This window comes from Pseudophryne corroboree, chromosome 2 (genome assembly GCF_028390025.1).
Source record: "Pseudophryne corroboree isolate aPseCor3 chromosome 2, aPseCor3.hap2, whole genome shotgun sequence".
NCBI classification, from domain to species: domain Eukaryota; kingdom Metazoa; phylum Chordata; class Amphibia; order Anura; family Myobatrachidae; genus Pseudophryne; species Pseudophryne corroboree.
In genome coordinates this window covers 348,720,827-348,744,912 of record NC_086445.1, presented here as the reverse complement: position 1 = coordinate 348,744,912, position 24,086 = coordinate 348,720,827, and the positions used below count along the sequence as shown (strand labels likewise).

The following is a 24,086-nucleotide window of genomic DNA, read 5'->3' as shown; positions in this document are numbered from 1 at the left end:
CCACTTGTCCAAGAGGTCCCATTGAAAGGTCCTCGCATGGAACCTGCCAAAAGGGATGGCCTCGTATGAAGCCACCATCTTCCCCAGGACCCGCGTGCAATGATGCACTGAAACCTTTTTTGGTTTTAAGAGGTTCCTGACCATGGCTATGAGCTCCTGAACCTTTTCAATCGGAAGAAAAACCTTTTTCTGGTCTGTGTCTAGAATCAGGCCCAAAAAGGTCAGACGCGTTGTAGGGACTAGCTGGGACTTCGGTATATTGAGAATCCAGCCATGTATCTGCAACGTCTTCATGGACAGACACACACTGTCCAGCAACTTCTCCAGAGATCTCGCCTTTATGAGGAGATCGTACAAGTATGGGATAATTGTGACCCCCTGCCTGCGCAGGAGCACCATCATTTCCGCCATCACCTTGGTGAAAATCCTCGGGGCCGTGGAAAGCCCAAACGGCAACGTCTGAAATTGGTAGTGACAGTCCTGCACTGCAAATCTCAGGAACGTCTGATGAGGGGGGAATATCGGAATATGAAGGTATGCATCCTTTATGTCCAGGGACACCATCCAATCCCCCCCCTCCAGGCTGGCGATGACCACCCTGAGTGATTCCATCTTGAACTTGAACCTCTTCAAGTACAGGTTCAGAGATGTTAGGTTTAAAATGGGTCTGACCGAACAGTCCGGTTTCGGAACCACAAACAGGGTCGAGTAATATCCCTCTCCTTGCTGGAGATGAGGTACTGTGACAATCACCTGTTGAATATACAATTTTTGGATTGCCGCCAACACTAGCTCCCTCTCTGACGGGGAAGCTGGCAGAGCCGATTTGAAAAACCGGCGAGGAGGCAAGTCTTCGAATTCCAGCCTGTATCCCTGAGAAACAATCTCTAATGCCCAGGGATCCACCTGCGAGTGAACCCAAACGTGGCTGAAAAACCGAAGACGAGCCCCCACTAGATCTGCCTCCCCCCGGGTAGCCCCAGCGTCATGCGATGGACTTTGCAGAGGCAGGGGAGGACTTTTGCTCTTGGGAACTAGCTGTGTGCAGCTTCTTTCAACTACCTTTCCCTCTGGCAACAAAGGACGATCCCAGTACCTTTTTATTTTTATTGGAACGAAAGGACTGCATTTGATAATGAGGTGCCTTTTTTGTATGCTGCGGGGGGACATAAGGTAAGAAATTCGACTTACCAGTCATAGCGACAAGGTCCGAGAGGCCGTCTCCAAACAACTCCTCCCCTTTGTAAGGCAAGGACTCCATATGCCGCTTTGAATCGGCATCTCCCGTCCACTGTCGGGTACACAAGAGCCGCCTAGCAGAAATAGACATAGCATTTATTCTGGAGCTTAATAAACAAATGTCTCTCTGAGCATCTCTCATATACAAGGCAGCATCTCTGATATGCTCTATGGTCATTTGAATAGCATCCCTATCTAAGGTGTCAATCTCCGTAGATAAGGAATCTGCCCATGCCACAACCGCACTACAAACCCAGGCCGACGCCATAGCCGGTCTAGCAATAGTACCTGAATGAGTGTAAATGTGCTTCAAGGTAGTTTCCTGCCTGCGGTCAGCAGGTTCCTTGAGGGAAGCCGTATCCTGAGAAGGCAGTGCCACCTTTTTGGACAAGCGTGTCAGCGCCTTGTCTACTTTAGGCGAAGATTCCCAGCGTATCCTATCAGTTTGTGGAAAAGGATACGCCATAAGAATCCTTTTGGGAACTTGTGGTCTCCTATCCGGAGATTCCCAAGCCTTTTCGCACAATTCACTTAGTTCAAATGAGGATGGAAAGGTGACTTCCGGCTTTTTCCCTTTATACATGTGTACCCTCGTGTCAGGGACCGGAGGTTCTTCAGTAATATGCAAAACCTCTTTAATGGCAATAATCATGTACCGAATACCTTTTGCCACCTTCGGCTGTAATTTTGCATCTTCATAGTCGACACTAGAGTCAGTATCTGTGTCGGTATCTGTGTCATTGATCTGGGATATGGTGCGCTTCTGAGACCCCGAAGGGCCTGGCGCCACAGGGACAGGCATGGACTGGCTACCTGACTGATCCCTAGATTCTGCCTTGTCTAACCTTTTATGCAATAGATTAACATTTGCATTCAAGACATTCAGCATATCCACCCATTCCGGTGTCGGCGTTGCCGACGGCGACATGACATTCAAGCACTCCCCCTCCACATTAAGCGAGCCTTCCTCGTCAAACATGTCGACACACGCGTACCGACACTTCACACACACAGGGAACCCCTTTCCTGAAGACAGTATCCCTGTCAAGGCCCTTTGGAGAGACAGAGAGAGAGTATGCCAGCACACACCCCAGCGCAATGATCCTGGAGACCAACACAAAATGTTTTTCCCCAGCAGCGCTGTATAATATGTTATCCGCCAATTATGTGCCCCCCCCCCTCTCTTTTAAACACCCCTTCACCGTGTGTTAGCAGGGGAGAGTCCGGGGAGCTTCCTCTCAGCGGTGCTGTGGAGAGAAAATGGCGCTGGTGAGTGCTGAGGGAGAAGCCCCGCCCCCTCGGCGGCGGGCTTCTGTCCCGCTGAAACTTACAAAAATATGGCGGGGGCTCTTTTATATACATGTACAGTGCCCACCTGTACATGTATATTGTCTTTTGCCATAAGAGGTGTTTATATTGCTGCCCAGGGCGCCCCCCCCCCCCCCTGCGCCCTGCACACTTACAGTGACCGGAGTGTGTGAGGTGTATGGGAGCAATGACGCACAGCTGCAGTGCTGTGCGTTACCTCCGTGAAGCTGAAGGCTTCTGCCGCCTGACGACTTCTGTCTTCTGTTCTTCTAGCTCTGTGAGGAGAACGGCAGCGCGGCTCCGGGGGTGGACGCCCAGTAAGAACCTGCGTTCACCCCCTCTGGAGCTAATGGTGTCCAGTAGCCATGGAGCAGAGCCTATCTTAGACAAGAAGGTCTGCTCCTCTCTCCTCAGTCCCTCGATGCAGGGAACCTGTTGCCAGCAGTGCTCCCTGTGAAAAAGTAGAAAAAAAATCCAAACAAAAATGCTTTTAGGCAGAGAACTCAGGAGAGCTCTCTGCAGTGCACCCATCCTGCTTTGGGCACAGTGTAAAACTGAGGTCTGGAGGAGTGGCATAGAGGGAGGAGCCAGTGCACACCCAGAGTCCAAAGCTTTCTTAAAGTGCCCTACCTCCTGCGGAGCCCGTCTATTCTAGTGATGAGCGAGGTTCGGTTTTACTCGGTTTTACTCGGTTTTACTCGGTTCTCAAAACGGCATCTTATTGGCTATCCAAAACACGTGACATCCGTGAGCCAATAAGATGCCGTTTTGAGAACCGAGTAAAACCGAGTAAAACCGAATCCGCTCATCACTAGTCTATTCCCCATGGTCCTTACGGAGTCCCAGCATCCTCAAGGACGTTAGAGAAAGTTAAAGATTAATAAGTCACCTGGTCCTGATGGAATTCGCCCGAGGGTTCTTATGGAGCTGCACGCTGAACTAGCAAGACCTCTATTTTTGATCTTCATGGATTCGGTTAAATCGGGTATGGTTCCCAAGGACTGGCGTATAGCGGAGGTAGTGCCGATATTTAAAAAGGGGAGCAAAGCTGAACCAGGTAATTATAGACCAGTTAGTCTTACATCTATAGTGGGGAAAGTATTGGAAGGTATTCTAAGGGACAATATTCAAAAGTACCTTGAAGCAAATAAGGTCATTAAAAGGAACCAACATGGATTTGTGAAGGACAGATCATGTCAGACCAACTTACTTGGCTTTTATGAAACGGTAAGTGCGAACCTGGATCAGGGTAAGGAGGTGGATATAATCTTTTTAGACTTTGCCAAAGCTTTCAACACTGTACCACACATGCGTCTTATCTATAAGCTACAAGAAATAGGGCTAGGAAGCACAATATGCACTTGGGTCAGTAATTGGTTAGATAATAGGGAGCAGCGCGTTGTGGTCAATGGATCATTTTCAAATTGGACTAAAGTAGTAAGTGGTGTGCCACAAGGGTCTGTACTTGGACCACTTTTGTTCAACATTTTCATCAACGACCTAACAGTAGGTCTAGAGAGCATGGTGTAAATGTTCGCAGACGATACCAAATTGTGTAAGGTTATAAATACAGAGGGGGATGCTGAGTCTCTTCAGAACGACTTAACTAAACTGGAAGCATGGGCAGCAAAATGGAGAATGAGATTCAACACAGACAAGTGTAAGGTAATGCACTGTGGGGGCAAGACCAAAAATTACACCTACATACTAAATGGGGTAATATTAGGGGATTCTGTACTGGAAAAAGACTTAGGGGTTCACATATATAACAAATTAAGCAGGATTACCCAAAGTAGGAGTGCAGCAAAGAAGGCTAATAAGATATTAGCATGCATAAAACGGGGAATTGATGCAAGGGACGAGAGTATTATACTCCAATTATATAAATCACTAGTGAGGCCACATCTTGAATACTGTGTGCAATTTTGGACACCATGGCCCTCATTCCGAGTTGATCGGTCGCAAGGCGAATTTAGCAGAGTTACACACGCTAAGCCGCCGCCTACTGGGAGTGAATCTTAGCTTCTTAAAATTGCGACCGATGTATTCGCAATATTGCGATTACTAACTACTTAGCAGTTTCAGAGTAGCTCCAGACTTACTCTGCCTGTGCGATCAGTTCAGTGCTTGTCGTTCCTGGTTGACGTCACAAACACACCCAGCGTTCGCCCAGGCACTCCCACCGTTTCTCCGGCCACTCCTGCGTTTTTTCCGGAAACGGTTGCGTTTTCAGCCACACGCCCCTGAAACGCCGTGTTTCCGCCCAGTAACACCCATTTCCTGTCAATCACATTACGATCGCCGGAGCGAAGAAAAAGCCGTGAGTAAAAATACTTTCTTCATAGTAAAGTTACTTGGCGCAGTCGCAGTGCGAACTTTGCGCATGCGTACTAAGCGGATTTTCACTGCGATGCGATGAAAAAGAACGAGCGAACAACTCGGAATGAGGGCCCATATTACAAAAAGGATATCCTGGAGCTAGAAAAGGTTCAGAGGCGGACGACCAAACTAATCAAGGGCATGGAGACGCTGGAATACAAGGAAAGGCTTGCAAGGCTAGGCATGTTTACATTGGAAAAGAGGAAACTAAGAGGGGACATGATCAACATCTACAAATATATAAGGGGTCAATACACAGAGCTTGGGAGGGACCTGTTTTCTATAAGATCAGCACAGAGAACACGTGGTCACTCGCTTAGGTTAGAGGAGTTTCCGCACATTGAGGCGAAAAGGTTTTTATACAGTAAGGACAATACATGTTTGGAATTCCCTGTCTGAGAAAGTAGTAACTGCGGACTCAGTCAACACCTTTAAGAATGGGTTAGATAAATTCCTATTGGATAAAGATATTCAGGGTTATGGTGCGTAGGCACGCATTATAGTTAATTAAACTAGTCCTAACATAAAAATAACCAGTCCTATAATAAGACTGCATAGGAGACCACAAATAGGTTGAACTCGATGGACAATTGTCTTTTTTCAACCTTAGTTACTATGTTACTGTTGAACTCCAGCTTGTAGCCTTGAGAAACGAGCTCCCTGACCCAGGCATCCTAGCAGGAGGTCTCCCAGACGCCGCTGAAGTGACGCAGTCGAGCTCCCACCTCGAGATCCCCTCGGGGTGGGTGGGCGCCATCATGCTGAGGCATTAGTGGAAGCAGAACTGGTGGACTGTTCCTGAGAACTGGTGCTTGCAGGTTTTCTGGACTTACCTCTGGCCGCATTGGAGGCACCTCTGGCCTTCGATCGAAATCTGCGAGACCGAAAGGACTGGACAGACGGCCCCGAATAGGAGCGTCTTGCCGGAGGTGCCCCAGAGGGGAGAAACGTAGATTTTCCAGACGTAACTTTGAATCCAGGTATCCAATTCGACCCCAAAATATAAGTTATGGTAAGAACTTACCGTTGATAACGTGATTTCTCTTATGTCCACAGGCATCCACAGGATAACATTGGGATATTGTCGAGCGACAGCGAAAATGGCACCAACACGGTCACGAGCTTTCTGGCCTCCCAGGATGCATTGGGGCCTTCACCATATAGTCCCGCCCACTGACTCAGTCAGATCAGTTCTTTCCACAGCGATTTTAGGCAGGAACATCAGGCAGAGACCTGTTTAGGCGATAAGAACACACATGCACACCCTTACATACAAGAAGGAAGAGGTTTTAGTGATTGTCTAGATCCTTAAATCAGATGCGTCAGGGTGGGATCCCTGTGGATACCTGTGGACATAAGAGAAATCACGTTATAAACGGTAAGTTCTTACCATAACGTATATTTCTCTGGCTGGGTCCACAGGATTATCCACAGGATAACATTGGGATTCCCAAAGCCATTTTAGTGGTGGGGACGCTCCTGATTACACAGGAGGACCTTTCGCCCGAAGTCTGCGTCATGAGAGGCAAAAGTATCCAAGGCATAATGTCTAATGAATGTGTTTATGGAAGACCATGTGGCTGCCCTACATATCTGTTCTGCTGAAGCACCCTGTTGTGCTGCCCAAGAAGGACCTACCTCACGTGTAGAGTGTGCAGAGACATTAGCCGGAATAGGGAGACCTGCATGAGAATAAGCTTCTGATATTACCATTCGGAGACATCTCGACAGCGTCTGTTTACTAGCAGGCCATCCTCTTCTATGGAATCCGTAGAGGATGAAGAGAGAATCTGTTTTCCTGATGGCACAAGTACGATCTATGTAGATTCTTAAAGCCCGGACCACATCCAGCGAAGCTTCTCCCGCAGATAGTCCCGATACCTGAAAGGCTGGGACTACAAACTCTTCATTAAGGTGAAACTTTGATACCACCTTTGGAAGATAGCTAGATCTCGTTCTGAGAACTGCTCTGTCTGGAAAAAAACTTAGGAAAGGAGACTTACATGATAATGCTCCTAAATATGACACTCTTCTGGCTGACGCCATTGCCAGTAAAAAAAAGAACTTTAACCGTTAACCACTTAAGATCTGCTCTCTCAAGTGGTTCAAACAGAGGACCCTGGAGAAATTTAAGAACTAAATTCAAATCCCAGGGAGCTGCAGGAGGAACAAATGGAGGTTGAATATGTACTACTCCTTGAAAAAAAAGTACGTACATCCTGTAAATCAGCAATCTTCTGCTGAAACCATACAGTTAATGCTGAAACTTGAACCCTCAGGGAAGCAACTTTCAACCCTTTATCCAAGAGGATGAAGAGAGAGAATCTGTTTTCCTGATGGCACTAGTACGATCTATGTAGATTCTTAAAGCCCGGACCACATCCAGCGAAGCTTCTCCCGCAGATAGTCCCGATACCTGAAAGGCTGGGACTACAATCTCTTCATTAAGGTGAAACTTTGATACCACCTTTGGAAGATAGCTAGATCTCGTTCTGAGAACTGCTCTGTCTGGAAAAAAACTTAGGAAAGGAGACTTACATGATAATGCTCCTAAATATGACACTCTTCTGGCTGACGCCATTGCCAGTAAAAAAAAGAACTTTAACCGTTAACCACTTAAGATCTGCTCTCTCAAGTGGTTCAAACAGAGGACCCTGGAGAAATTTAAGAACTAAATTCAAATCCCAGGGAGCTGCAGGAGGAACAAATGGAGGTTGAATATGTACTATTCCTTGAAAAAAAAGTACGTACATCCTGTAAATCAGCAATCTTCTGCTGAAACCATACAGTTAATGCTGAAACTTGAACCCTCAGGGAAGCAACTTTCAACCCTTTATCCAAGAGGATGAAGAGAGAGAATCTGTTTTCCTGATGGCACTAGTACGATCTATGTAGATTCTTAAAGCCCGGACCACATCCAGCGAAGCTTCTCCCGCAGATAGTCCCGATACCTGAAAGGCTGGGACTACAATCTCTTCATTAAGGTGAAACTTTGATACCACCTTTGGAAGATAGCTAGATCTCGTTCTGAGAACTGCTCTGTCTGGAAAAAAACTTAGGAAAGGAGACTTACATGATAATGCTCCTAAATATGACACTCTTCTGGCTGACGCCATTGCCAGTAAAAAAAGAACTTTAACCGTTAACCACTTAAGATCTGCTCTCTCAAGTGGTTCAAACAGAGGACCCTGGAGAAATTTAAGAACTAAATTCAAATCCCAGGGAGCTGCAGGAGGAACAAATGGAGGTTGAATATGTACTACTCCTTGAAAAAAAGTACGTACATCCTGTAAATCAGCAATCTTCTGCTGAAACCATACAGTTAATGCTGAAACTTGAACCCTCAGGGAAGCAACTTTCAACCCTTTATCCAAGAGGATGAAGAGAGAGAATCTGTTTTCCTGATGGCACTAGTACGATCTATGTAGATTCTTAAAGCCCGGACCACATCCAGCGAAGCTTCTCCCGCAGATAGTCCCGATACCTGAAAGGCTGGGACTACAAACTCTTCATTAAGGTGAAACTTTGATACCACCTTTGGAAGATAGCTAGATCTCGTTCTGAGAACTGCTCTGTCTGGAAAAAAACTTAGGAAAGGAGACTTACATGATAATGCTCCTAAATATGACACTCTTCTGGCTGACGCCATTGCCAGTAAAAAAAGAACTTTAACCGTTAACCACTTAAGATCTGCTCTCTCAAGTGGTTCAAACAGAGGACCCTGGAGAAATTTAAGAACTAAATTCAAATCCCAGGGAGCTGCAGGAGGAACAAATGGAGGTTGAATATGTACTACTCCTTGAAAAAAAGTACGTACATCCTGTAAATCAGCAATCTTCTGCTGAAACCATACAGTTAATGCTGAAACTTGAACCCTCAGGGAAGCAACTTTCAACCCTTTATCCAATCCTGCCTGAAGGAAATCCAAAATCCTACCTACTTTAAAAGATCTCGGATTGAAATTTTTTCCAGTACACCAATAAATATAGGCTTGCCATATTCTATGATACACACGGGCCGAAGAAGGCTTTCCTGCTCTAAGCATAGTTTGGATTACTTGTTTCGAAAAACCTTTAGCCTCTAAGATAGAGGTTTCAACAGTCACGCCGTCAAAGACAGGTGATCCAGATGACTGTGACAACAAGGACCCTGCATTAGCAAATCTGGACGTTGAGAGAGCAGTATCAGTGCTTCCATGGACATTCTCAACAGATCTGTGTACCAATGCCTTCTTGGCCAAGCTGGAGCTATTAGAATGATTGCTCCTTTTGCCTGTTTTATCTTTCTCACTACTCTGGGTAACAGAGATATTGGCGGGAACAGATACGCCAGCTGAAACCTCCATTCTACTGACAGTGCGTCTACAAGGACCGCTCCTGGGTCCCTTGTTCTCGATCCATACCTTGGAACTTTGTTGTTCAGACGAGACGCCATAAGGTCTATCTCTGGTAGACCCCATCTGTTCACCAGTGTCTGAAACACTTCTGGGTGTAGTGCCCATTCGGTTTCCTGAATGGTGTGCCGACTGAGAAAGTCCGCTTCCCAGTTTAGTACACCCGGGACAAATACTGCTGACAATGCCGGGAGATGGAGTTCTGCCCATTTTAGAATGGGAGTTACTTCCTACATCAATCTCTTGCTGTGAGTTCCTCCTTGATGATTGAGGTATGCTACTGCCGTCGCATTGTCTGAGCGGATCTGGACTGGTCTTCCTTGTAGATTGTCCTTTGCCTGAACCAGAGCCAAGTAAATGGCTCTTATTTCTAACAGATTTATTGGCAGGCGACTTTCCCTTGCGGTCCATTTTCCTTGGAACCATAGGCTTCCTTCCGAGTACCGCCCCCCAGCCCTGCAGGCTGGCATCTGTTGTCAGGACTTGCCACTCTTTTATCCAAAAGGGTCTCCCCTTGTTTAAATGGTCTGTCTGTAGCCACCACGCTAGAGACCTTTTTACGTTTACTGGAATCTTTATCATCTGCTTCTTTATCATCAGATGATTTCCGTTCCATTTGGTCAGAATAAGGTGCTGCAATGGTCTGGAGTGGAATTGCGCATATTGCACCATGTCGAAGGTTGATACCATCAGACCCAACAGTCGCATTGCTGCATGGACTGACATTGTCTGGGCTTGCAACGCTTCCTGAGCCATGACCTGCACCTTGACTATCTTTTTCTCTGGTAAGAGAACCTTCTGTAGGTCTGAATCCAATATGGCTCCCAAGTGAACCATCCGCTGTGATGGATTCAGGGACGACTTTTCTCAATTTATGAGCCACCCGTGTCTCTGTAAACAAACTATTGTCTGTTGAAGATGGCTCAACAGTAAATCTTGCGACTGTGCTAAGATTAACAGGTCGTCTAGGTATGAGAATATTCTTATCCCCTGTTTGCGCAGACAAGCTGCCATAACCACCATGATCTTGGTAAACACCCTGGGTGCTGTAGCTAGCTCAAAAGGCAGAGCTTGGAACTGGAAATGTTCCTGGAGGATGGCAAACCTGAGGTAACACTGATGTGACAGTGCTATAGGCACATGTAGGTAAGCATCCCGTACATCCAGAGATACCATGTAATCTCCCGGTTCCATAGCCAACATTATGGAGCGTAACGTCTCCATGTGGAACTTCGGGATCCATATGTATTTGTTCAACATTTTCAGATTTAGAATTGGTCGATATGACCCATTTGGCTTCTGGATTAGAAATAGATTGGAGTAAAACCCCTGTCACCTTTGTGATGGAGGTACTGGGACAATCACACCTGACTGCAGTAATTTTTGGACTGCTTCTTGCAGGGCATTGGCCTTCGACTATACGAGACGGGCTGGTGCAAAGAAATCTTTGAGGAGGATGCCTCCTGAATGGGAACCCATACCCCTGAGATACTACTTTCTGCACCCAAGCATCTGCTGTTGACTGTTGCCATATGTGTGCAAAAAGAAGGAGTCGGCCCCCAACCCTGGAATCCTCCAGACGGAGGCCCGTCTCTTCAGGCTGATGGTTTCTGTTCAGGCTTGGAAGCTGGCTTTTTGCTAGCCCACTGCTTCCTACCCCTGGTTTTGAACTGGGGTTGCTTAGGCTCCTCTTTAGCTTTCGCTTTGCTTTGCCAACGAAATGAGCAAAATTTTAAACCCTTGGACTTAGGGTTATAAGCAGCCGGAAATCTGACCTTTTTCGATTCAGCCTCTGATTCTAGGATATCCGATAAAGGTTTTCCAAATAATATATTACCGACAAAAGGCAATGCTTCCAATTCTTTCTTGGATTCCGCATCTGCCTTCCAGGTACGTAGCCAAACTGCTCTGCGAGCGACTACTGTCAAGGCTGAAGCTTTAGAAGCAACTGTACCTACATCAATTACTGCTTCTTCCAAATACTGGGCAGATTGTCTTAAACGGCAAAAACGATCCTCTTGCTCCCTAGTAGGAGTAGGGATGTCATTCTCTAGTTCCTCTATCCATTCGCCCATTGCCTTTGCTACCCAAGCCGAAGCCATAGCAGGTCTTACCACTGCTCCTACTAGAGAAAAAATATTTTTCAAAAGGCTCTCTACCATTCAATGAGGTAGATGACAGTGGTAAAGCAGATTTATGCACGAGTCGCAGAATATGTGCATCTACTTTTGGAGGAACTTCTCTTTTCGAACAATCCACAGCAGGAAATGGATAATAAGAATCCCATCTCTTAGGAATCTTATACTTTTTACTGGGCGCTGCCCAAGACTCATCCATCATTTCCGTCAGCTCATCTGACGCTGGGAATTCAGCTTTCACTGATTTTGTTTGTTTAAATACAGGTGCTTTAGCTTTTAACACTGTCTTGGCTGGCTCTTCCAATGAGAGAACAGCCTTCACAGCATTAATAAGTTCAGCTACATCTTCTGAACTAAAGCTCTGCGACTGATCATCATACGGAGTTGAATCTATTGTATCATCATCATCCGATGTATCATCTTGTGTGGTCTGCCACACAGACGTATCTGTCTTAGTCTTACCTGTCCCTTGGTTGCTTGTAGAGGCTACTGGAACCAAACCATAGGAAGGGAGCTGCATATATGGGTTCACAGTGTAACCTAACCCTTGAGGTGGTGCTACTGGAGTTAACTTGTCCGCTATTGAAGATAGAGTCTTTGCGAACATATTCCATGGTGGCTCTGTTGGTGGTTGAACCAACTCCTGTTTTTTACTTAGCTGAAAAGCGAAACAGTTTGCACACAAACCCTCACAAGTGACCAATTGATTCAGATCAATTACCCCTGACTTACAAGATAAGCATGTTAGGGCTGTAGGAGTGCTTGATAAATTCTCCTCATCACTTTTGCCGCTCACAGACATGGTATTAATCTGTTATTGACTACACAATTTTGTGACTGAAAATCACCCTATATGTCAGTGGGTGGTAGTCATGTGACCGCCGGTCGGCTGACCGACAGTCACATGACCTCCTCCGTGAGCCCGACGGCTCACTATCCCGATGGTCGGCATGCCGACCAACAGGGACTATTTCCACTCGTGGGTGTCCACGACACCCATAGAGTGGGAATAGAACCCGTGGCGACCGCAGGTCGCCACCGAGCCCGCAGCGTGGCGAGCCCGCAAGGGGCTTGCTGCACTCGCCCCTCCCCGTCGGGATCCCGGCGTCTGTATGCTGCCGGGATCCCAGCGTCGGTAAGGTGACCGGCGGTCAGGAGACCGCCGGTCACCCATACTACACCCATGTCAGTATATAGAGGTAAGATCAATCTGACCACAGTGCACCTGATTTGAGGGTCAGAACAGGACTGACATTACACAGAAAAGTCAGCACACATACTAGCAGTCAGTCACATGTTAAAGCATTAGACATTGCCATATGAGAATACAACCTCCATCACAACTTATACATAAGTAGGAAAATTGTACTTCTGTTTTAAACTGGTTCTTTTTTCAACATAGCATGCAGAAAACACAGTAATATACAGGTCTCATATGCAATAGGTACCAAAAATTAACAATGCATACTAAGAAGTAAAGAGAATTTTTAGTACTGTATACCCTGCCTCCGTACAGCGGGATACAGGGAGACTCACCACACTTCCTTATCCAAGCAAATACGCTCGTAAGACGCTGAGTGGATTCAGACGCTACTGGTGTACACTGCCGCTCTTGATAACTGATAACGGACACGGACGCTCACCAACGGACACGGACGCTGAGCGACTTCCACGTGTATGCAGACGCTAAGGCCTGCGACTCGGTCTGGGTGGGTTTATCTCCAGTGTACACAACTGCAGCGTCTAAGCTGCGACCGAGTACCCTCGTGGTAGCGTCTGAGCCGGAAGTGAGGTCATTCAGTTCATGAAACGAGAAACCAGCGGGAACTGGCCATGAACTCGGAGGAGGGACGGCCAGGAGAGCGTCTGAATCCCCCTGTTGACCTAAACTCCCCGGATCGCGGCCTCTACCTAGTCCTGGCGTCTATGATCCCCGGAGCGTAGCGCTGTCGCACTCTAGATGTTCGGCGCATCAACACAATGTTTGTAGTCTCCACCAAAATCAGTGTAGCTGTGTCCTGACCCCTCTAGTAAGAGGAAGTCCATAGACTCACCGTCTCCCCATGCTCCGGCCACAGCCTGGTTACGTCTGCTGGACCTGCTAGAACATCCGACACAGACGCCCGTCGAGACAGCACTGATACCCGAAGGTAAGCGTTGTTGCGACCCGGTGGGGAGTTGTTGGAGCGACTCTTTCTAGAATGCGTTTAAGACGCTGTTAAGATAAGTCGCTCAAAAAAAAAAACAATATAGCAAGTCTATAAATTAAAATTATAAAAGCTTGAGGCTGCTCTCACAGCAGCCCTTGTGACCATGCGGCTTCCTGCCGCACCAAGCAAAAAACTGATCTGACTGAGTCAGTGGGCGGGACTATATGGTGAAGGCCCCAATGCATCCTGGGAGGCCAGATAGCTCGTGACTGTGTTGGTGCCATTTTCGCTGTCGCTCGACAATATCCCAATGTTATCCTGTGGATAATCCTGTGGACCCAGCCAGAGAAAAGCCATTCCCCAGAAAAGGGGAGAGATTCACACTACATTTGGATTCTGTGTCCGCAATCCACTGACGCCACCACAAGGCCCTGCGCGCAGACACTGCCTTGGCAGACTTCCGAGCATTAATGTTTCCCATCTCCTTAAGGGAATCACACAGGACACGTGTAGTGTTCTGAATGTGTTCAGTAGGGTGACCATAGTAACTAAGGGCATATCCCCCAAGTGACCCCCCTACATTTGAATGGCCCAAGAATGAATAGCATGGGTCATCCAGCAACCCGCAATAACCTGTCTTTGTGAGAGGCCGGCTGCAGTGTATATAGACTTTAGGGTAGTCTCTAGCTTCTGATCCCCAGGATCCTTCATGGTAAAGGAGCCCGGGGCAGGTAGCACCGCCTTTTCAGACAGGCGAGAAACTGAGACATCCACGCCAGGGGATTCCTCCCAAAATTTTCTACCTTTAGGAGCAAACGGGAAAGTGCGCAAAAACTTTATGGACACTTGGAATTTTTTGTCTGGATTATTCCAGGCCTGTTTGAATAAGTAGAAAAATAAAAAAATTAAAGGGTCTGTTGGCGCTGTGCAGGCAGATATATTAATAAACCTATTGGTCAGCAGCCACCTGGTGAAGAGGTAGCCAGCCTCTTCTAGTGTGTAAACCTAAAAACAAAAGATATACCAGGCAGGCGCTTGACCAAGGTAGTTAAAAATAGAACAGTTTAATATGAACATAACACTTAAATTGACACAAATACACACATACTAGTCACAATTAAAAAATGTACGATAATCAGCCTGAATCACAAAATGTTGTAGTGACCAAGCTGATACAAATAATTTGTAGCTTTTGGAGTCTCTGGAGTGAAAGATAGAAATTGATTAGTGAGTATAATTACCAGTGCAGCATGTAGCAAGCGGAGACTCTCAGTATAGTTCAGTCAGTCTCAACGTTTGAGTCCATATGAAGATGGTAAATATGAGTGCTGTGCTGTCACTAATTATGCAGATACCGGAACCATGGTGGTCATTCTGAGTTGATCGCTCGCTAGCAGTTTTTAGCAGCCGTGCAAACGCTATGCCGCCTCCCACTGGGAGTGTAGTTTAGCTTAGCAGAAGTGCGAACGAAAGGATCGCAGAGCGGCTACAAAATAATTTTGTGCAGTTTCAGAGTAGCTTCAGACCTACTCAGCGCTTGCGATCATTTCAGACTATTCAGTTCCTGTTTTGACGTCACGAACACGCCCTGTGTTCGCCCAGCCATGCCTGCGTTTTTCCTGGCACGCCTGCGTTTTTTCAAACACTCCCTGAAAACGGGCAGTTGACACCCAGAAACGCCCTCTTCCTGTCAATCACTCTGCGGCCAGCAGTGCAACTGAAATGCTTTGCTAGACCCTGTGTGAAACTACATAGTTCGTTGCAATTGTACGACGAGCGTGTGCATTGAGCCGCATACGCATGCGCAGAAGTGCCGCTTTTTTGCCTGATCGCTGCGCAGCGAACAAAAGCAGCTAGCGATCAAGTCGGAATGACCCCCCATATGCCTTTGTTAAAAAACGGTGGGAGACTTACCCTATGATGTAATGCCGCTAAGCAGAACGCTGAATCGGCTGCTAGTATCCCGGGTCAGATTTGATGTCAAGTAGTCACTTTATGCAGCCACTGGATGCGGCGCTGCACAGGGTTTATTGCAGAAAACCGTCGCAGGCACAGGTTGATGAATTGATAACGGTAAAACAAAAGTTGAGATGGACAATGTGCGGGTGCCTTGTCTCACTGGTCCGTCACTCCAGAGGTCTCCCCTCCGTTTCCTCAATGCGTTTCTCCGCACTTTAGGGCGGTTTTGTCAAGAGGCAGAGTATCAGCAGCCGATTCAGCGGCATTCAGCATTTCTATCTGCCGCTTAAACGTACGGGTGAACATACCCCTATGACGGACCGGGTGACGGATGTAGCAGCCACACTCAGCATTTAATAGCACTACCGCATCCAATACCCGCTGGCCAGCGGTCTGCTTAGTGGCATTACATCATCGGGTAAGACTCCCACCGTTCTAAACAACGGCATATGGTTCCGGTATCTGCATAATTAGTGACAGCACAGCACTCATATTTACCATCTTCATATGGACTGAAGCGTTGAGACTGACTGAACTATACTGAGAGTCTCCGCTTGCTACATGATGCACTGGTAATTATACTCAGTAATCAATTTATTTAATATTTTTCACTCCAGAGACTCCAAAGGCTACAAATTATTTGTATCAGCTTGGTCAATACATTTTGTGATTCAGGCTGATTATCATACATTTTTAATTGTGTCTAGTATGTGTGTATTTTTGTCAATTTTAGTGTTATGCTTATATTAAACTGTTCTATTTTTAACTACCTTGGTCAAGCACCTGTCTGGTATATCTTCTGTTTGAATAAGTCATCTAACTCTGGAGAATCAGGGAAAGTGACATTGGGCTTGTTTTGTACAAAGAGAAACGACTGCTGTGATGCAGTGTCCTCCAGAGAGAGCTTTAACACATCCCTTATAGCCAAAATGAGGGGTTCAACACCCTGAGTGGGATCGGGATCCCCACTAATGGGATCCAGGTCATCCCCATCATCTGTATCAGATAATAGAGCAGGTAAACCACACTTCTGGGGACCTGCATGGGAGAGGGTGGCTGTGCATCAGCCCTAGCAGCTAAATCTGCAACAGCTTGTTACAGTAGCTGAGTTTTCTGTACATTAGCAGTGAGATGACATCAAAGTCTTAAGAGACCCTAACCAGTGGGGCTCCGGACCCTCTCCCCCAACCTCTTCACTGATTTGTGAAGATTGACTGCATTGCTCACAGGAAACAGAGTCATTAGACAATGGAGAGAATCTGGTGTGGCATACACTGCACAGCTTGTGCTTATCCATATTTCACAGTAAGTACAATAACATACACACAGACAGTTATAATGCAAGCCTGCCCTACTGTATGTGAAAGGAGACAGAGAGGGGATACCAGCACACCCTGAGCTGCACAGCCCCAGTGAGACTGTCAGCTCTGTAAATCACAGTAAACACTACTAAATACAGCCCTAATTAGGCTCGGAATAGTGTACACAAGCGGCTCTCCACCTTCGCTACACCCTGTACCAGTTTCCAGTGTGTCTGTGAGGCAGGAAGCGCTGAGTGCTGTAGATGGCTGCTGTAAGTAGAAAAAGGCGGCAAAATGCAGCTGCTCCCACTCTGAGGAAGCTCTGCCCCCTCCAATGGTGCAAAGCAGTTTTGTGCCAGTGTACACACGGAGGATCCTAGCGGGACCCCCCAGGGAGGGTCCCGTACGCCGCGCCCGTGGTCAGCCGAACTTTGAAGCGGGGTTTTTGGTCTGTACTCACCATCGATGTCACCTTCAGGCAGCGTTAAGGGTGTGCGGCGTGCTGCGGCAGTGACAGCCAAGGCGCAGTGTGCGGCGTGCTGCGGCAGTGACAGCCAAGACGCAGTGGCCCGCTGAACAAACAGTTCCTCAGGACTGGGCTTAATCCAGAGCCATTCTACTGGTGACATGTTTTCCACCACACGTAACAACATAGCATGGTGGTCAGAATACAGACAGTGGCATCGTGATGCTCAGGATCCCGACACCTAATAAGTATGCTATGTTGTTATTTGTGGTGAAAACAATGGCACCAGTAGGATGGGTCAGGGGATGGCTTGACATTCCTGACCATTTATTTTGAATTAAAACTACTGTGTAGTGGACAGAGCATGAAATTGGGACAATGAGTTTACCACAGGACATCCAGGGGGTGGATGAGAGTGTAGGTTACAGGAATACTGTGGACATAGTAGTCTCGCTGAAACAGAGTGGGGATTTGTAATGTTTACTACTCAAAGATAGCTCTTAAAGGACCTGTTACACATACCAACACTTTAAGGCAGTGAATCTCAGCACCTTCTGCACCCTAGTGTAGGTTTATCTTTAAAGCTCCTGCTCAAAATATCTTCCGGCATCACTGTTCAGAGGTCTAGTGCTCCTCCAAGCCAAAATCAGTTACAGAAAGATAGTAGCCAGACCTCAGGGTAGTAGTCTACTGCTGCTGCTTCTGAAGCCCTTCGGCAAGGTGTTTTAGACTCATTTAGGTCCAGAAGATGCCATTATAAAATGCCTCAGGTGGCATTACTCTGCAGCTACAGACAAATATATATGACATGTCATGGAAGAGCTGTAAATATACCCAATGAAAGCATCCTGCTTGTTGGAAGCTCTCTCATTTTAAAGTGGACCTGTCAAGTACACACTACAGAAAAACAACAAACCGGTTATATTTTCTAGGTTACAGCCGTAAAGTTTTTTTCTCTTTACCTACTGTATATTCATTTCTGCATAAAGAAATCTGTTGGGCAAGTATGAAATACTGGAGTAAATGAAGAGTGAGCATTCCATTTACTAGCCATTGTCAGGAATGAAAATGTTGGCAACGTCACTGTAACTGCCTCTACCTAGATTGAAAGGTTTTGGTATTGTAACTCAGACTTTTCTACGACAACAGTTTGATGCATCATGTAAACAATTTAAGCATTTTAAAGGGAAGCAACACTATCCTTACCAGACTCCATCTGGAATATATAAATATACATTTTAGAGAACAATTAAAACATATACATATAATAAAACACATTTACGATTTTATATATAATATATATATTTTTTATTATTTTACTTTGATGTTCACTAATGTAAGCCATATTGATAACATTAATAGATCCAGTGTAAAACTGAAGTTTTATTATCACCATCTATATAATGGACATTTGTACTGTCCAACAGTTGATAGTATTTCCTATAGTGGGTATTTGTAAACATCCAAATGCAAATGTAACAAATCAGAACTTCATAAAAAGACAAATGGGATCAATACAATTACCTTGACATCCTGAACACTGGATATAGAAATTAACAAGATCAAGCAGAGCTGCATCCCTGTCATTCTGATAGGCTTCTATCCAGTCATCCACAACAGACTGTAGAGGAACACCAGGAGATCATTATTCCCAACATCACTCACCTTGGTACAATATAAAAGGTACTGAAGTGTTCCACAACACTTAGGGCCCTACACATTTGGCGATCCGCCACCGAGCTGCCCGACGGCAAATACGGTCGACGGGTGACCCGGCGGCGGGGGGGGGCAGTGAAGTTTCTTCACTCCCCCCCGTCACCCGGCTCCATAGAAGTGCAGGCAAATATGGACGAGATCGTCCATATTGGCCTGCATGCACAGCCGAAGGGGCACCAGCAATGAACGAGCGCGGGGCCGCGCATCGTTCATCGCTGGTGCCTCCACACTGCACGATATGAACGTTATTTTGTTCATTAATGAACGAGATCATTCATAACTTGCAGTCAAATCACCCAGTGTACAGGGCCTATTATTAGACCTGGAGTTAATCAACTCTACAATAAAGGCTTAAATTACTCAGTCAAATAAATACTTGGTACATACTTCAAGATACAGGTTGAGTCTCCCTTATCCAAAATGCTTGGGACCAGAGGTATTTTGGATATCGGATTTTTCCGTATTTTGGAATAATTGCATACCATAATGAGATATCATGGTGATGGGACCTAAATCTAAGCACTGAATTCATTTATGTTACATATACACCTTATACACACAGCCTGAAGGTCATTTTAGCTAATATTTTTTATAACTTTGTGCATTAAACAAAGTGTGTCTACATTCACACAATTCATTTATGTTTCAAATACACCTTGGGGGTCATTCCGAGTTGTTCGCTCGCAAGGCGATTTTAGCAGAGTTGCTCACGCTAAGCCGCCGCCTACTGGGAGTGAATCTTAGCACCTTAAAATTGCGAACGACGTATTCGCAATTTTGCGATTACAAACTTCTTAGCAGTTTCAGAGTAGCTTCAGACTTACTCGGCATCTGCGATCAGTTCAGTGCTTGTCGTTCCTGGTTTGACGTCACAAACACACCCAGCGTTCGCCCAGACACTCCCCCGTTTCTCCAGCAACTCCTGCGTTTTTTCCGGAAACGGTAGCGTTTTTTCCCACACGCCCATAAAACGGCCTGTTTCCGCCCAGAAACACCCATTTCCTGTCAATCACACTACGATCGCCTGAGCGAAGAAAAAGCCGTGAGTAAAAATCCTAACTTCATAGCAAATTTACTTGGCGCAGTCGCAGTGCGGACATTGCGCATGCGCACTAAGCGGAAAATCGCTGCGATGCGATGAAATTTACCGAGCGAACAACTCGGAATGAGGGCCCTTATACACACAGCCTGAAGGTCATTTAATACAATATTTGTAACAACTTTGTGTATTAAACAAAGCTTGTATACATTGAGCCATCAAAAAACAAAGGTTTCACTATCTCACTCCCACTCAAAAAAGTCAGTATTTCGGAATATTCCGTATTTCGGAATATTTGGATATGGGATACTCAACCTGTACCAGCAGATACTATATTTAAAGAATAACAGTGCAGTTATTCAGTTGTTCAAGGTAAAAGTGGCCACCTAGCAACAAGTGGCCCACCCTCTGGTCCCAGTAGAATATCTGTTCCGGCTGGTAATTAATGCAAATGTAAATACTTCATTCACACTTGTGCCCTCTTTCACTATAGAAGAGAAGCCAATAACAGGGACAACCCACCTATCTCCAATAGAACGGGGACAAATAAGTTCAAGCTAACAGTGAAGACATGAGAGACCACAAGTTGATTACAAATCAGGATCCCAAAAGTTTATGCTATGTGGTCACCCTGGTATTCAGATTGGTGTTCATAACCACTTAATGATTTAAAGGTGCACGCAGTTATGATGTTTGTGCACTTGAGTGATTTTCTGCTGCTGCGCATGCACGAAAAGTCTAGTAAGCTATTACTGCACACATGCGAAAAATAGGATTTTAATTACCTACCGGTAAATCCTTTTCTCATAGTCTGTAGAGGATACTGGGGTTCCATTTAGTACCATGGGGTATAGACGGGTCCACTAGGAGCCATGGGAACTTTAAGAAATTGCTAGTGTGGGCTGGCTCCTCCCTCTATGCCCCTCCTACCAGAGTCAGTCTAGGAAACTGTGCCCGAGGAGACGGACATACTTTGAGAGAAAGCTAGGTAAGGATAGTGGTGAGATTCCTAACCAGCACGCACAACTAGAGGAAAGCCAAGCTAACCAAACTTTAAACAGGAACAGCAACAGCTGAACCAACAATACTTAACCAAGTAACAGTGCAAGAAGAACAAAACACAGGGTGGGCGCCCAGTATCCTCTACGGACTACGAGAAAATGATTTACCAGTAGGTAATTAAAATCCTATTTTCTCTCACATCCTAGAGGATACTGAGGTTCCATTTAGTACCATGGGGATGTACCAAAGCTCCCAAACCGGGTGGGAGAGTGCTGAGGTTCCTGCAGAACTGATTGACCAAACTGAAGGTTCTCAGAGGCCAAAGTAACGAACTTGTAGTACTTAGCAAATGTGTTCAAACCTGACCAAGTAGCTGATCGTCAGAGTTGTAAAGCCGAGACACCCCAGGCAGCCGCCAAGGAAGAACCCACGACCTAGTAGAGTGGGCCTGTACAGATTGTGGACAGGGCAAACCTGTCATGGAATAAGCATGCTGGATAGTAAGCCTGATCCAGCGTGCAATTGTCTGTTTTGAAGCAGGACACCCAATTTTATCGGGATCATAGAGAACAAACAGCGAGTCAGATTCTCTGTGACGAGCTGACCGCTTCACAACATCCAAGGACTTTGAAGTAGCAGAAGTGTCGGTAACCACCGGAACCACAATAGGTTGGTTGATATGAAATGCAGACACCACCTTTGGAAGAAATTGCTGACGAGTTCTGAGTTCAGCCCTATCTTCATGAAAAATGAAATAGGGGCTTTTGTGAGACAACGCCCCCAGCTCCGACACGCGCCTCTCAGAAGCCAAGGCCAACAGAGTGACGGCCTTCCACGGAAGAAACTTGATGTCAACTTCCTGTAAAGGCTCAAACCAATCCGATTGCAGGAACTGCAACACCACGTAGAGATCCCAAGGCTCCGTAGGAGGCACAAAGGGCAGTTGGATGTACAGAACCCCCTTTCAAAATGTCTGAACCTCTGGGAGAGAAGCCAATTGTTTCTGGAAGAAATGGATAAGGCCAAAATCTGGAGCTTTATGGAGCACAAACGCAGGCCCACATCCACACCTAACTGCAGAAAAAGGAGAAAACGTCCCAGTTGAAATTCCACGGCAGGAAATTTCCTGATCTCACACCAAAAGACATATTTTTTCCAAATACGGTGTAATGTTTAGACGTTATCCTCTTTCTGGCTTGGATCAGGGTTGGAATAATCCTATCCAAGATCCCTTTCCGGGCTAGAATTTGACGCTCAATCTCCATGCCGTCAAACGTAGCCGTGGTAAGTCTTGATAGACGAACGGCCCCTGTTGTAGAAGGTCCTCGCGAAGAGGTAGAGGCCACGGGTCCTCTATGAGCATCTCCAGTACAGCCGCATACAAGGCCCTTCTTTGCCAGTCCGGTGCAATGAGAATTGCTTGAACCTTTTCACTTTTTATTCTTTTGAGAATCTTTGGGATCAATGGGAGTGATGGAAACACGTACACCATCTGGTAGACCCATGGAGTCACCAGAGCGTCCACCGCCACTGCTTGTGGGCCCCTCGACCTGGAACAATACCGCTTGAGTGTCTTGTTGAGACGAGAGGGCATTATGTCGATTTGTGGTATTCCCCACTGATGTGTCAAGCACCCGAACACCTCCGGGTGAAGGCACCACTCTCCTGGATGGAGGTCGTGTCTGCTGAGGAAGTCTGATTCCCAGTTGTCTACTCCTGAAAAGTAGATCGCGGACAATGACACAGCGTGTCTTTTTGCCCAGTGGAGAATCCTTGTAACCACTGACATTGCTGCTCTGCTCTTCCTTCCGCCTTTTCAGTTTATGTACGTTACCGCAGTCACATTGTCAGACTGAAACTTAATGGCTTGATCTTGAAAAAGATGCAATGCCTGTGGAAGGGCATTGTATACAGCCCTTAGTTCCAGAATGTTGATCGGAAAAACGGCTTTCTGACTTGACCATTTTCCTTGGAACTGTTCCCCCTGGGTGACAGCTCCCCAACCTCTGAGGCTTGCGTCCGTAGTTAGCAGAATCCAATTTTGAATCCCGAACCTTCGGCCCTCGGTCAGGTGAGAAGTCTGAAGCCACCACAGAAGAGAAATCCTGGCTTTTGGCGACAGATGGATCCTCTGGTGCATGTGTAGCTGCGATCCGGACCATTTGTCCAACAGATCCAGCTGGAAGGGATCTTGCGTGAAACCTTCTGCACTGCAGAGCCTCGTAAGCGGCTACTATCTTTCCCAGAAGGCGAATGCATAGATGCACCGATATCCGGGTTTGTCTTAGAACGACTGGATCACCAATGCCTTTTCCAATGGAAGGAATACCTTCTGTGTCTCTGTATCCAGTATCATCCCCAGGAATGGAAGCCTCCATGTTTGCTCCAGGTGAGATTTTGGAAGGTTCGGAATCCACCCGTGATCCTAGAGTAGTCGGGTTGAGAGGGCAATGTTGACTAACAACCTCTCCCTGGATGGTGCTTTTTTTCAGCAGATCGTCCAGGTACGGTATTATGTTCACTCCCTGTTTTTGGAGGAGAAACATAATTTCTGCCATTACCTTGGTGAACACCCTCGGTGCCGGAGAGAGGCCAAATGGCATGGCCTGGAACTGGTAGTGACAGTTCTGTAAGGCAAACCTTAGATAAGCCTAATGAGGTGGCCAAATCGGAATAGGAAGGTACACATCCTTCATATCCAGAGACACCAAGAATTCACTCTCTTCCAGACCTGAGATCACCGCTCTCAGAGACTCCATCTTGAACTTGAACACCTGTAAGTACGGGTTCAACGACTTGAGATTTCAAATGGGCCTTACTGAACCGTCGGGTTTCGGAACTACAAGCAGGTTGGAATAATAACCCTGGTTTTGCAGCTGAAGTGGAACTGGAACAATGATTTGAGTCTGTACCAGTTTTTGAATTGCTGCCTGTAAAGTCATACTTGCTTCTTGAGAAGCTGGTAAGCCTGATTTGAAGAATCTGTGAGGTGGGAG

General features: G+C 46.3%; 1 protein-coding gene across 1 annotated transcript in view; it reads right to left on the bottom strand.

The window, feature by feature from the left end:
• Positions 1–24,086, bottom strand: part of LOC135019278 (cohesin subunit SA-2-like) — a 440,449-nt gene that overhangs the window by 288,404 nt on the left and 127,959 nt on the right. The window contains exon 5 of the mRNA XM_063953088.1: positions 18,858–18,954. Coding sequence (XP_063809158.1) covers positions 18,858–18,954 — 97 coding nt within the window. The remainder of the gene's footprint in view (positions 1–18,857; positions 18,955–24,086) is intronic.